We start from the raw sequence: 14,286 nt of genomic DNA, 5'->3' as shown, positions 1-14,286 counted from the left end.
CAGGAAATTGGGTAGCAGGCTGAATTTAGTACTTCCACAAGTGCTGGGAACGAGGTAATTTGGATATATTCTGTCTTATGTAAATTCCTGAAACATGGCAAAGAACCTTGTACTTCTGACAATGTTTGTGCGTCCACTCAGTCTTGGGGTCTCTTTCATAATTACTGTACCAGGACTTGCCTTTGGTGAGACTGGTCAATGAAGGTGAATCCCTAATAAGAAGGTGAATCCCTAAAAGTACAACTAACTCCTGGTGTAGTGGCCACAGGGGGTTCTGAGCCTACCAGAGTGAAATGCAGATGCTGATTTGATTTAGTGCATGTGTAGGGAACAGAAAAAGTCCTGAATGAATGAAGTCCACAAAAATCAGGGTTTCTTGTTTGTTTTTTTGTTTCTGAGGATCAATCCCAGAGTTTAACACATGCTAGGCAAGAACTCGCGTCAACAACGTGTATTGTTGACATGGGCACAGACAGCTATGCCTCCAAGGCCTCAGCCCTACGACAGTGACAAAGCCTTTCCTGGGAGGTTCATTGGGATGGAAAAGCTTTCCTTAGGACTCTGAGTCTGAGTGTTTGTGGATAACTGATGACTGTGTGCAAAGACGACAACTACAGCTCTCTCCTTAGGGATGTTCATTCAAAGCCTGAGACTGCTGGTCTGCAGAGACCTCCTACGAAGACAAGCCAACAACCCATCCTCCTGTGCTGTACATAATAAACACCCAGAAGCTCTGGCTTGAGGTAATAGCAGAATCCCACCTGGTCCCAGCCTTACTGTACTTGTTCTGATGTGTTTGGCCTTTGATCATTCACTTGACACCCTTTGTCAAGTTCCAGAACCTAAGCCACATAGGTGTCCATCGATTTGTTGGGGTGCACAAGCTACAGGCACACATGGAGATCAGAGGACAGCTTACAAGAGTATGTTCTTTCTTTTCATCATGTGGATCCCAGGGATCAAATTCACCTCTGGGAAACTTGGTGGCAGCCCATTTACCTATAGAAGGGTAGGCCCTTTTACTATGCCCATCTTGCTGGCCCTTCTAGACTCAATTTGAACAGCTGCTGTGCTGACTGTAGCCCTACCCTCTCCCTTGTCATGTTGGCTTTGTAGTTCTGCTGTGTCTTTTTGGAAGAGGAAATTGGTGACATCGGGAAATATGAGTTATCCCCTAGACTCTAGAAAGTCAGGCCATGGAGCTGAAAGGGCCTCAGCCTTAAAAGCCAAAGAACAAATTAATCCCAGTACTTTAGGGTAAGTAGTTGGATCCTGAGGCCAGCCTGGTCTACACTATTTTTTCCAAGGGAGCCATGACTACATAGTGAGAGCATAACTCAAAAAGAAAGAAAGAAAGAAAGAAAGACAGAAAGAGATAAAGAAAGAGAGAGAGAAACAAAGAAATAAAAAGAAAGGAAAGATAAAATAAAGACAAAAATAAAAGAAAGAAAAAAAGAAGAAGAAAAATCAGAGAATAAAAATTCTTCTTTTTATTATTTGTTGTTTGGAGACAAGGTATCTCTGTACAAGCTGGTGTTGAACCTGAGACCCTCCTGCCTCAGCCTCCTAAGTGATGGAACTTCAGGCCTGTGGCATGTACCATGCCTGCCTTTGAAGCTCATTTACATGGGAGATGACTCATATATAGATGTTCCCACACAGCTGAATGGTGGGAGCATATTCTTTGAGGGCTAGAAGTGACTTGGGTCAGATGTGGTCTGGCTGTTTTGCTCTTGATCGGTTGGTCACTGTAGTCCCCTTTGCAAGCTAGAGAACAAAGCAGGGAGGCAGTGCTGCCCAGTCCCTAGTGCTATAGACATCTACAGGTCTCAGCTCTGTGAGCAGCTGAACTTGAACCTTTCAGATGGATATCTCGACACATGAGTTGCCTGCCCAGCTACCCTATGCCTTGGGTTCCAAGGCATGTTCACTGGGGCATGTTTCTGGAAGACATTGTGGGTCACATATTTGTTCGGGCTTCTCAGAGTTAGCGAGTGCCAAATGCAATGTATGTGAGCCCCTTATGAAACCGAGGGAAGACCTGAACAAACTTTCTAGCTTATGATTTTAGTAAACCTTAAAACTCTCTATTTAGGCCTGGAGTACTTGTAGTATGCATAAAGCCCTGGGATTGATTTGAAGCAAGCAAACAAACAAGTCCTTGGTTATGTGCTCATAATGATAACCACTGCCTGCTTTGCTTTTCCAGCATGGGAGGGCTGCTTCTGTTGATTCCCTACTTGTGCCAGATGTCCACTAGGTGACCCCTTGACATCTGACAACATCCTGCCTCCTTACCTGTCTCACGCATACATTCTGTTTCACAAAGTTTGTCTCTATGGTTAGCATGAAGAGACTGGGGAAAGCAGGTTGTTCAGTATCACTTGTGTGGCTAGTATACCCAATGCCTGAACCAGGCCTGTTCCAGAATTAAGGTATCGGTACCGTGAAAGCAAGGGAGGGAAGCAGAAAGTGGTTTTTAACAGAAAAAGGTTTATTTTTAAGAAGACAACAAACAGCTCTAGCTCTATAAAGAATAATACAGTTCAATTGCTGGTAGCAAGCCAGTAAGGAATCTTAAAACGAAACAAAACGAAACGAAACAAAACAAAACAAAACAAAAAAGGAAAGAAAGACAAGAAACCGCTTTGTAATATCAGCCCACAGAGGGCTCTCTTCTAGTTTGTGTTGGAATCCTCCAAAGACTGGGTTTGTGATCTCTCCTACTTACTGCTACTGGACCGGGAATCCAGGATACAGTCCCACCCCTGGGGTGGACGTTACCCTTGCCTTTCAGTGCAGGTCATCAGTCTGTACATTCCCATCTGGCATTTGTCTTCAGGGCATAGTGGGCCCAGGAGCACCGAGTGCAGCACTGACCCAACACAACTGTACCAGGGCTGCACAGCAGGACTGACCAGTTCTTAGTCCTCACTCTGCTTTTGAGCTCCTCTTGGGTCCAAGGCACAACCCACTTTTCCTTCCCTTCCTACTTCTGGAAATCCTAAACAGAAGGCAGAAATGAATCATGTCATGGGTGCTTGAAAGTTACTTTGAAACTTATTTGATTCTGATGTTTGAAAATTTAGATTTCGGGAAAGAGATGGATCCCTGGGCTCAAAAGACAGAAATTAAGCTAAAGGGCCTAAGGAGTGAGTTTGTTGAGTTTGAAAAGCCACATCTATGTCCCAGTAACTGAGTCCACATGCAATACAAATCCTGACTGGGCAGGGATGCTGTCCTGTCCAGGAATGACACAGAGGAGTTCCTTTAAATGGCTCCATAGGAGAGGAGTCAGCTAGCACAAGCTAATGCAAAGAAGCTCTCCAAAGAAAGAAAGAAAGAAAGAAAGAAAGAAAGAAAGAAAGAAAGAAAGAAAGGAAGGAAAGAAAGAAAGAAAGGAAGGAAGAAAGGAAGAAAGGAAGGAAGGAAAGAAGAAAGAAAGAAAGAAAGAAAGAAAGAAGAAAGAAAGAAAGAAAGAAAGAAAGAAGAAAGAAAGAAAGAAAGAAAGTAAGTGATGCATTAGGACCCTTCTCTCTGCCATTCCCTTCCTTAACCACTTTCCTGAGATCTAGTCCTGAAGCAGAGGACCAATGAGAGCATTGTATGTTATGCACACACTCAGGTCCAATTCACAGCCAGCTGCAGAAAACACACACAGCTTTCCAACGTTTGCAGCCACGGGTGCACACAGTGTGAGAACTGTGAATCTGAACTCCAGTTCCTGAAAGTGGGAGGGGTAGGATGGGAGCAGGATAGAGGGAGGAGTTAAGAAAACAAGAAGTGGTGTGTTGGGTTGGTTGGAGGAGTGTAGTGACACACTCTAGGCCATGGGGACTCAGGAGGCAGGGGACATTGGCACAAATATTTCCTGCACCCTGTTTTTTTTCTTTGCTGGGGTTCCATGCTGTCCAGTGGTAGGCATCATTTGCGTTAGGACAGAGATATGTGTGTATTCTGGGTTTGAAAATCAGCCTATGGAACCAGTAAGTTGGTGATTTTTCCAGGAAATTGTAAAATGAAGTGGAATCTTATAGCATGTGCTTTTGAATAACAGCACCCTAAACTGGCGATAGTAGTGTGGGATATGACAGGTGGCCCAAGACAGGAAGAGCAAGGACAGGACAAAAGTTCTAAGTAAACTTTCCTGCCAGTTTACCCCAATCTTGGGCAAACAGAGACACAATGAATGGAACAGATCCATTTAAGGAAATAAGGTGATTATATATATATATATATATATGAATGATAGGGGGACACAGAGAAAGACTGTCATGTGTAGACCTGTACTTGCCCCGATGTGGACAGAATGGTCGGATGGCAGTTAGTGACAGTCTTTAGTACAAGACTCACTTAAAGAAAACCTTTGTAAATTATTACATTTATCTATTTGTATGTGTGAGCCTGTGTGTCTGCACGTGTGCAGAGGTCAGAGGATAGTTTGCAGTAGTTGACTCTCTTCTTCTACCTGTGGGTTCTACTCAAACTTAGATCAGTTCATCAGGCTTGGTGGCAGGTACCTGTTCATGCTGAGGCATCATGCCAGGGGGGGTCAGCCTTTCATGGTCTGTGAGTTGAGAATGGTTTTCTTATGTTCCTAAGGTTGTAAAAACAAGTGAAGGAACAAACAACTACAGACACAAAAAAAGAATCTGTTCCAGAAACCATATGTGACCCACGAAAACCTAAAATAGTTACTCCCAGGCCCTTTGTAGAAAAAAAGTTTATTGATTTCCTGAAACAATGGAAAAAACAAATAACAGCAAAAACAACAACAACAACAAAAAACCCCCAAAAAACCAAAATAAAAACCCCAACAAACCATCAGTCTCTGGTGAGAGAAGTTCATTGAGCCTGGAAGCCAGAGAAGATCCAAGGGGAATGAGAACATGGAAGTAACAGGAAATATTCCTCAGCATCATAGCATAACCCTCAAGGTATAGTGCCTGTTGGTCCATAGGACAGTGAGGTATGTGTGATTTATGGAAGGAGGCCTGAGATGGCTAAAGGAAGAGCACACTAAGGAATACTGGCAAAGAATGTTCTGGAAAAGAGACCACATGTAGAGATGAGTACTGATTCGGGAGCTCTGGTATTACCTGATCAGATCAAGGAGGAATTTTGAGCCCAGGGATTGGTAAAATATCAAGTGAGGTGAAGTTTCTAGAACATAATTGAGTAGTTCATAAGCATGCCACAGTCTGAAGATTTCACAAAAAGATGAGGAAGGTAAGGTTCTAGTAAATTCTGGGAAAGCTAACACTGCTTTGCCCTACTTTAACTAAACAGCAAGTACAAAAACTCACACTAATAAGGACTTAAAGACCTTAAAGAACAAATGACAAGAAAAGTTTTGTTTTGTTTTTCCAAAAGAATCCCCTAGAAGATTCCCTTACATAGGGAAGCTTTCCTCCTAAAAATGAAATTTATTCTATATAAATCCATTTTTCTACATAGCTCTTAGGAAAAACATCCCCTGTATGAAGTAGGGCACAGATAGCAAACATGGAGGGAGATGCATTTCTAAACTAAAAACCAGATTTTCTTTGGATTCATAAACTAAAGAACGCTTGCGCGTGTTCCCTTAAAGCATATAGAATTTTTTTTCACTGAAATACCCGGGAAATTAATGAGTCAGACAAGTAGAAGCCAGTCATGGGTCCTTCATAAATATAGTGCTTTAAATGACAAGACATTCATCCCAGAGACCAGGGACCTAGAATTGATGCTGGGCCCTGCCTCAGACTCATTGTGTGACCTTCAGTGAGCCACTTGACCCTTCTGGGCCTTAATTTCCTCTATGAAAAGAGGGAGGTTGGTCCCTTTCACCTCTTACACTCTGTGATTATAGATAAATATAGAAATAAGAGAATTATATCAATCTAGAAATAAGAAATCCCACCCACCCCCAAAGTAAGCCTTGGAGTCAGTAGAAAAAAGTAGCAATGAAAGATAATAAAAAGAATAAAATTTTAACTGCTAGCCAGAGTAAATATATCTCATTTAAAAATTAATGAAAATGTAATTTACAGCTGATCAGAAAACATTAGAACATACATGTTGGTATTTCTTCACCAGCACACATATGGAGGAGGAATGGCTTTGAGGTGACTGGTACGGTGACTACAATGTTGTGTTTGCATGCAGAACATCTTATAAAATTGGACATAGAAAATCTCAAGACCACATACGGAATAATTCTATAAAGCTTAGCAGTACGAAGAGGCTGAAGGGGGGGGGGTTAACTGGCTGCCCTGGTTCTGGTGTTCATTGGATTCCCTGTAGGGGGAAGGTCAATACTATCAAATGCCACACTTTTTACATTAAGCAGAACCTCAATAAAAATCAAATCTGCTGGAGCCCTCCTGGAGAACAGTCACCAAGGTGAGGACATTGACTTAAGGGCTGGAACCACTGCAACCACCACTGTCCCCTTTTGTTGTTGTTGTTGTTGTTATTATTTTAAAAACCAATCCAAGACAGATGGGCCCGATTCAATCTGGCAATTTCTTAACATTGAACAAACGTGTAGCTGACCAAGATGGTACACATGCCTCTTTGCCAGAGACTGGTAACTGTAACAGTAGGAAAGACTGGTAGCTTGTTGGAGAGGTGTGGCGCTGGCAGTTTGGGGGGCTTGAAGGAGTAATCTCTCTCTCTCTCTCTCCCTCTCCCCTCCCTCTTTCCCTCTCCTCCCCCTTCTTCTCTCTCATATGTTGCTCTTGATGGTTCCAAGATCACACTTTGAGAACCAGTGGCCTAGATTTGGGCCTTTACTGAACAAAAGTATATACTTCTTTCACAGAATCCTTACTAGGCAAATTTCTTCTTGCTAAACTTATTAAAGTGCCTCCATCATGTGTCTAAAAACCACTCACCACCATAGTCCTCCATAAGTTGATCTCAAAGTAGTTTAAAATAATTTGACTTGGCTTCTTTTGGGTAATTTAAAAATCATCGTACTGTTTTTCTGACTTTTGACAAAGGCACTATTTTGTACCTCTTTCCTACTCTCTTGTCCTTTTAAATTCTTACTATCTTCGTCACTTATAGCTGAAATACATGCAAAGGCATTGAAGGGACTGGGGGCTCTGGTTTAGATAAGGTCTCATTCTCACACCAAGGCGGAGTCAAAGCACAAAACAGAGACAAAATGGCAAGAGGGGAGTGGAGGCCTGTGCTTAGGAACTGTACCTCCAACCAATTCAATAACCACCACTGATATTGGACGACTGACATCAGTAAGAAACGGACTCGACAGAGTCACCTTGCACAAACAGGACACACTTCACAAACTCCTTAAATCTTTTGTGTCTTTTACCTAAACGGCAAGTAATATTAATCCCATTTCCACAAACATGTTAATGTACAATATGAATGATTGATACAGGCCTTCTCAGAGGCTTTTAAGTAGCTTTATCTCAGAGTCCTTTGTAGGAAAACAGCACAGGGTTATTAGCTAGATAATTGACCATCAGCTACTAACTACAATGATTCCAGGAGAAAACAGTGTTTTCTCTGCTCTGGAATCAGCCATCAGGGAGTGTGGTCTTTCCATGGTGAAAAAGAACTTGTACAAGTAGTTGATGCCTAACATTCTGCAAGAACTTCATTCCTTTGGCTTAAGGCTGTTCCCCTGTTCAAATGCAAGCAGCCCTCAGAAAAGGTAGCATTAAGCCTCCCGGTCTCAAAGCAAATGAATTCATCCCTTTCCTGAGAGCATGTTTTCTTCTTAGGAGGAGAACAAAGTAGGAGGCACTGAGGAGAATCGGTGCTGGGCCGCAAGGACTACAAGGGAGAATGAAGCAGAAAGAACAGACAGAAGGTCACAGGGGCAGACCCCCAACTGACTGTTGAAGGGCTCTGGCCACAGTGTTCCTCCTGACCGGGGTGCTCATTTGCCAGCTGGAGCAGGCCATTTAGACATGCTTGTGATAATACTTAAGATTCTCTAATGCTTAGGCATACAAAGGCTTCTGGCAACAAATGGAGAGACAGCAAAGAAACATTTGGTGCAGAACCTGCCCCCAAAATCACAACTACACTCAGGAAGAGTAACCGATACAACTTTACAGAGTGCAAATCGCAGGGCCAAGGCAAGGGTAAGGCACTGGCGGGGGCCTTGAGAGTGGGCGTCTCCCCAATCGCCTCACCCTAGTCCTGGCCCTGGCAAATCATAGCAAAGGAAAAGCTCACCATTGTGCCACAGACTTGGCTAACATAGAGGGCGGAGCAGTGAGCAACAGAGCACTGAGTGATTGATAGATAACTAGTCTTTTTTTTTTTTTTTTTTTCCTGACTGGTTCAAAGGTGAGGAGGAGGGGTGGACAGGTGCATGGGTAGATCTGCTCAGAGTGACAAGTTACGGAGACAACTGGATCTGGGTTGTCTAGATAAAGTAGATGTCAGGCAGAATGCTTGTTGGCAGAACCTTAACCTTGGGGTCATGAAGCTAACAGGAATGGATTGGCTGCCCATGGCCTTGACTCCTTTGTGGCTGAGCTGTTGCTACCAGTGCAGTTCACGGGTGTTAGGACTGGAGGACAAGTTGGAGGCCCATGCAGGCCAGGAGTACAGGCAAAGGGGAGGAGCCACAAGGAAAGTCAGCCTTTGTACTAAGACTAGCCTGCTCTCCACCACTCACATTTGAACCACAAATCAATACCCACCAAGTACAAAGCATTAATTGCATCTTGGGGTGGGGGTGGGGGGGTCGTCTTGCCAACCCTTGTCTATATTCACTCTAACAGAGCCACCTACCACTAAAGATTGGAGCTGGAGGGAAACAGGGGGATACAAATAGCTTGAAGCAGAGGCTGACTATGTGGGGCCAATTTGAGTTCCCTCCAACTTACTGACTATGCTACCTATAGAGGTCACTCTGGAAGCAACTTCCCAGAGAACCTCCCTGAAAGGAGTTTCTCCACAACTCTCCCCCAGCCTCACAGGCAGCATACATTGTACCCAGGGAAGAGAGTTGGATAAGAGAAGGTTAAGTATTAGAAAGATGCTTGGTGGTGAGCTGATCAATGAGTGGTAGATCTTTTCTCCAATAGTCTGCTTTCTTTAGGACTAGGTCCACTCCTGCAAACACTGAATGGACATTCCCAGGCCTAAGTCTTTTCTCTGACTGTGAAGTCTCTGCCCCAAATCTTTTTGTGCTAATGGGTTTCTGAGGGTCATAGTGATGCAGAAATGTTCTAAACATCCCGGGCCCACAGAGTTTTGCAGAGGGAAACAAGGGTTCAGGCAACTGAGACCACCTCAAGCGGTCTAAGCGTTCAGTTTTACAATCTTTTGGGGGGGGGACACACCTCCAGAGGTAGCAAGGTGAGGGGAGAGGCAAAACCCATGAGAAGGAACAAACAAGACACTTGCAAAGAAAAAAAAATCAGCAAAAGTAGCAAGCCCTATACAGAGTCCCATATGCTCACACGTTCAACCACTCATGATGCTTCTGAAGGGCAGAGCCAGGGAGCCTTTTGCTTCTCTTAGACACAAGCATGGGCATCCGCTCCTTCATTTACCTACAGAGGCAAATGCCTCTGTCTTTTGGAGTTCTGAGTTCAGGTCAGCTGGGATACTTCTATATAAACTAAGGCCAAGACTGAAGTCCAGATCTCACTATGTAGCCTCGGCAGCCTGGAGCTAGCTATGTAGATCAGGCTGGCCTCAACCTCACAGAGATCTGCCTGGCTCCATCTTCCAGGTGCTGGGATCAAAACTGCATCGCACATTCCTGCCTGACTCTTGTTTCAATTCAGTCAAAACTTAGGAAACTTGGTTAAGATCTTCATGTCAAATGTTTTAAACACTTCCAAAACAACTATAGTTTCTCAGAACTGTCTTATTATTTAAGAGACCATTTTCCCCTTAAGTCTGAGAGAAGTGCTAGAAGACAGTTGGTGAGCTTGACCTATTTTCATTTGTCTAGAATTCAGAATTAGACCAACCCAACCAAGGATTTCAGCCTAAGGCTTCCATGCCAGGGGCCCGAGTCTTCTTAGCACTCAGTGGAGTTTTATTTCAGTTCCAGCCACGTTGCCTTGCTGGAGTGTGGACAGTTGAGCTAAGAGCTTGCTTCTCATTGATAAGGATTGTCAAAATGGAGATCTGTTTGTATCTGGCCTCTTGCTGCATCCTCCAGGAGAGTGAGCAAGGAATCTGGAAGGGCAGAAGCACAGTGGGCAGGGGCATAGGAGGAAGGGTGCAGGGAACCGTTTTTTGTTGTTTGTTTTTGCAAAGCACGCTAGAAGTTCATTTCCTTTTGGCCCCCTTGGGACCAGAAGACTGTGAGCTTTCCAACACAGGCAAGCACGGTTTCTCTGCTCAGTGTTTTCCCATCTTATCCCTAGCCCCCCAGAAAGCAGGTATATGGAAATCAGGAGCTCTTGCTTTGCTTACAAAATTGAGTTGACAAGAATGGCCATTGCCTGATGACTTTGGAAAAGAAGGGGTCATTGTGGTTGTTCTGGAAGTCTTTCCACATCTGCTGTCTTCCACCACAGCTAACTGAAAGTTGGCCAAATAGCAGTACCTAGATGGCAAAAAGTAGCCCTTGTATCCTGGGCCATTGCATGGCTGCCTTTTTGATTTTGAGTGGATCTTTTTTTCAGTATACAGGTTCTGGACTTTCGAAAGAGTCAGACTTCCTTTAAACAAAATCCAAGCAACCACAAAATAGCACAATCTGAATCGAATGGTATAGGGACAAGATACACTTACTTTCCACTCCTGGAGCCTTCCATGATGCCGGTCCTTTACCTATGTACTTCCTGTAAAATGAATGTTACATGCAAGTGAAATGAGCGTTCTTGGAGTATACAGCATGAGCTGGGCACAGATCCTGGCTACCCATGTTGACAGACACTCGAGAGACCTCAAGGCGTGCATGCGAGTTGCCTTGGCTGAGCTTGGTTCATTAGCTAATGGGGGAGGGGGGATCCTAGAAGTTTATTAAAACTCATCACCCTGATCTCCGCATAGACAATCAAACTGAAAAAGGCATGAAGTTTTGGAAGAGTCACATTCATATTTTGCACCACAAAAGCCATCCAATCAACTCCATGCCGTAATTAGTGCACGCCTACAGAACTCTCTCTGGAGGAAAGTCACACTGTGGTTGAGGAGGCCTTGGTGTCTCTCTGTGTCTTCACAAAGGGCCATCAAGGCCTCTTCAAGAAAGTAGATAATCAACAGTGGGAACTGGTACCCTCTGTCCCCAGGCCTGATTTAGAAGGTCCCAATCTGTTCTCCATACTGTGTCCCTCAGTGACAGGAGCCAATGGACAAAGACGATAGGACATTAAAAAGGTGGCTCTCCAATCTGAGGCTCTCTTAGTGCACAGGGCTAGAGACGAGAAGTAGGACTCCGATGTTTAGTCATGGCAAGGATGGAAGAATGGAAATGTGGAAGGTCTGAAGCCTATCCGAGTGCCAGGTGAGCTCCATTGTTGTGTTGTCCTCTCTGCTGTTCAGAGTGTGAGTTAACATCAAAGACATCGATTCTTTTGTCATTCCCGTGGTTGGTTCCTTTCTAAAGCCCTCTCTCTTTCTCCTTCTCTACTCAGGCCTAGGAAGTTAGAAGCAAGGCTTAGGTACTGGGGTTGTCAGTGGGTTCGTAGTCTTTTGAGAACTGTGCAATAATCCTTCGAGCCAGAGGGTTTGTCGTCTTCAGCAGCTCGGCCGCTGAGGGGCGGGTCCTGGGAGTTGCCTTACTTCCCTTCTTCTGGAGCAAGGCCTTGAAATCATCATTTCTACCAGCATCTAGGCAGGCACTGCTACTTGGCCCTGGGGCAGCAGCAGCCTCACCGGTGGGAGATTCAGCTGTATTCTTCACTGGTGAATGGGAGCTGGGTTTGCTTCCCGTGAAGCCCTCCCCAGTCTCTTTCCAGCCCAGTAGCTTTCTTTTGGACCTAAAGGAGAGAAAGACTCGTCTGAGGGAGTCGAATTCAGAGAATGTGGGGAGCAGAAAGCCAGCAAAGCTTTGAAAAATTGCCAGCGAGGGATGTGCTAAACAGTATGCACATGACAGCCTTGTGCTGATAGGCTATTCCTCACCTCTTAGCTCCCAGGTCCCTTTCAGGGTCCTGTGTTCTCCACATGCTTTTCAATGCTCACAACTGCAATATCTTGCCCTATGCTACAGGTTCAGTCCTTATTAGTTCTGAGATCAAGGACAAACTTCAAAGAGGTAAGGCCAGTCACTCAGTGAATGAATTAAGGCAGCCAGAGGCTTTGGGAACTGGTTTGAACTGGTGCTCCACACCAGTAACTGGGCTCACGAACCCCTGTGTCATGCCCCTGTGCCCACCCCTGATCCCCCTCTGCCTACGTCCCTGCTCTCATATTCAGCCCAGGGCTCCATGTCACCTTGAGATAGAATTCTGTGGTACAAGAAATTCTGTGAAGGGTTAAATGTCTCTGACTGCAGACAGAGCTGTGAGGGAGCAGATGGAGACACAATAGGCCAAGCAGTTGCTAGGAGACGAGGGGCCTCTCTCAGCACCTGGTCCTCCCCTCCTCCCCTTCACTCAAAGACATCAGTGAATTTGAGATGTGAGGCCCCAGACTGCTCACAAATGTAGGTACCTGGACTTAATGTTCACTTGCAATTCTAATGGCTGCTCAGAGGCAGCAGTTTTTCTTCAAGTAGAGAAGGGGAAAGCAATTACAATTACAATGAAGGAAAATGATCCTGACCTGTGTATCACAGTAAATAAATCTTCAGTTGTGCGGGAAGCCACAAACACGTCATCCTCCTCCTCTGCAATCCATTCGGCTGTTTTATCACTGATTAAACTTTTCTCTTCAGCGCTCGGTTCCACTGACCTCCCTAGGCATAAGAACCAAAAGGAATGACTTTGACCATGATAGCTAGGACAAAGCACATACAATTTCGTTATTTCCCTTGATGTTCAAAGCAACTCTGGATGGACAGCAGGACAGAGGCTTTTGATGGCTCCATTTGTCGAGGAGGAACATGGAGATCTGAAGGTTAATAATTTACCCTCAGGCCATTCAATGCCCACATGGTGAAGACCAGTCCAGATCCCGGTTCTCATGTATGCTTTTCATTACAACAGGTGATCTGAGTGTGTTTTCTTGTTTATTTACTTATTTAAAACAATAGCTCTGGGGACGGAACTCAGGACCTTGCAGACACTAGGTAAGCTCTCTGGCACTGAGCTATATTCCCCAGCCCCCCTTGTTATAAATACATAATTAAAAAACTCAAGATACTGAGAGCACGGTAAAGCAATTATCCTCACCCAGTGGGGGGCGGGGGATGGGACCTGTTTGAGTCGGATGGAGCCTGTGGAGTTGGAGGAAGCATATGTGAAAATAACCCGTGGCTTTGACATGCTCACTTGCTTTCGGCGCAGTGATTAACTTACACTGGAAGCCTAAATCAGCTTAAAGAAGGTCATGAGATTTTGATGTTCAGTATTAAGGGTTTAGAAATGATGAGAAACCCACCACTGAGCCTTGAGGGCATTAATAAAAATAAGCAAGTCACAAAGAAAGACAAATCCGTGATTCCACTCAGCATCCAGAACAGTCAAATCTATAGGCCTGAAAAGTAGAACCGTGGTCACCAGGGCAGCAGAGGAGGAGGGAGGAAAGGGAGAGTTGTTTCAAGGATCTAGACCTTCACTTTTTAAGATAAAAGATGTTCTGGAGATGGGTAACTCAACATGAATGTTCTTAACTGCTAATGAACTGCAGAGGGAAAAATGGCTGAAATTAAGCCAGGGGTGATGGCACACATCCAACCCCAGCACTTGAGAGGCTGAGGTAGAATTGTGACTTCCAGGCCAAGCTATGTAACACAGTGAAAACTCTGTCTCAAAAAAGGAGGGGTTGGAGCCAGGAAGGTGGCACAGTTGGTAAAGCATCTTCTATGCAAGCATGAAGACCTGGGTTCAGATCCCTGACACTCATGTCAAAGCCAGACACCATTGCGCATGTCTGAGATCCTAGTGATCCAGATCTGGTTCTGCGGAAACAGCTGGATGCTCCGAACTTGCTGGCCAGCCAGTCTGGCCAATAAATAAGCTCTGGGTTCTGTAAGAGACTCTGTCTCCAAAATAAGGTAAAGAGTGATAGCGAAGACACGTAACACAACCTGTGCTCTCCCTCCCCCAAATAGTTAAAATGTTAAGTGTTGTGTGTATCTTACAATTAAAACAAAAGCCTACAGAAACAACATCAACCAAAATGGAGAATCATTAAATAGCCTAGTCTTATGGGTAGAGGAAGACTCAAATCATTTAAGGAAGACTG

General features: G+C 44.6%; 1 protein-coding gene across 4 annotated transcripts in view; it reads right to left on the bottom strand.

Annotated features, from left to right (window-relative positions):
* Positions 1-3,471: 3,471 nt before the first annotated feature.
* The window catches only part of Nhsl2 (NHS like 2), a 243,221-nt gene continuing 232,406 nt past the window's right edge, over positions 3,472-14,286 (bottom strand). For all 4 annotated transcript variants that reach the window (XM_029473275.1, XM_029473276.1, XM_029473277.1 and 1 more), the window contains 2 exons: positions 12,703-12,835; positions 3,472-11,915 (listed from right to left, as the gene is read on the bottom strand). In XM_029473275.1, the coding sequence (XP_029329135.1) occupies positions 11,594-11,915; positions 12,703-12,835 (455 nt within the window). In that variant the 3' untranslated portion in view covers positions 3,472-11,593. The remainder of the gene's footprint in view (positions 11,916-12,702; positions 12,836-14,286) is intronic.

The sequence above is a fragment of the Mus caroli genome, chromosome X (assembly GCF_900094665.2).
Source record: "Mus caroli chromosome X, CAROLI_EIJ_v1.1, whole genome shotgun sequence".
Lineage (NCBI taxonomy): Eukaryota > Metazoa > Chordata > Mammalia > Rodentia > Muridae > Mus > Mus caroli.
This window is presented reverse-complemented; position numbering and strand designations above follow the sequence as displayed.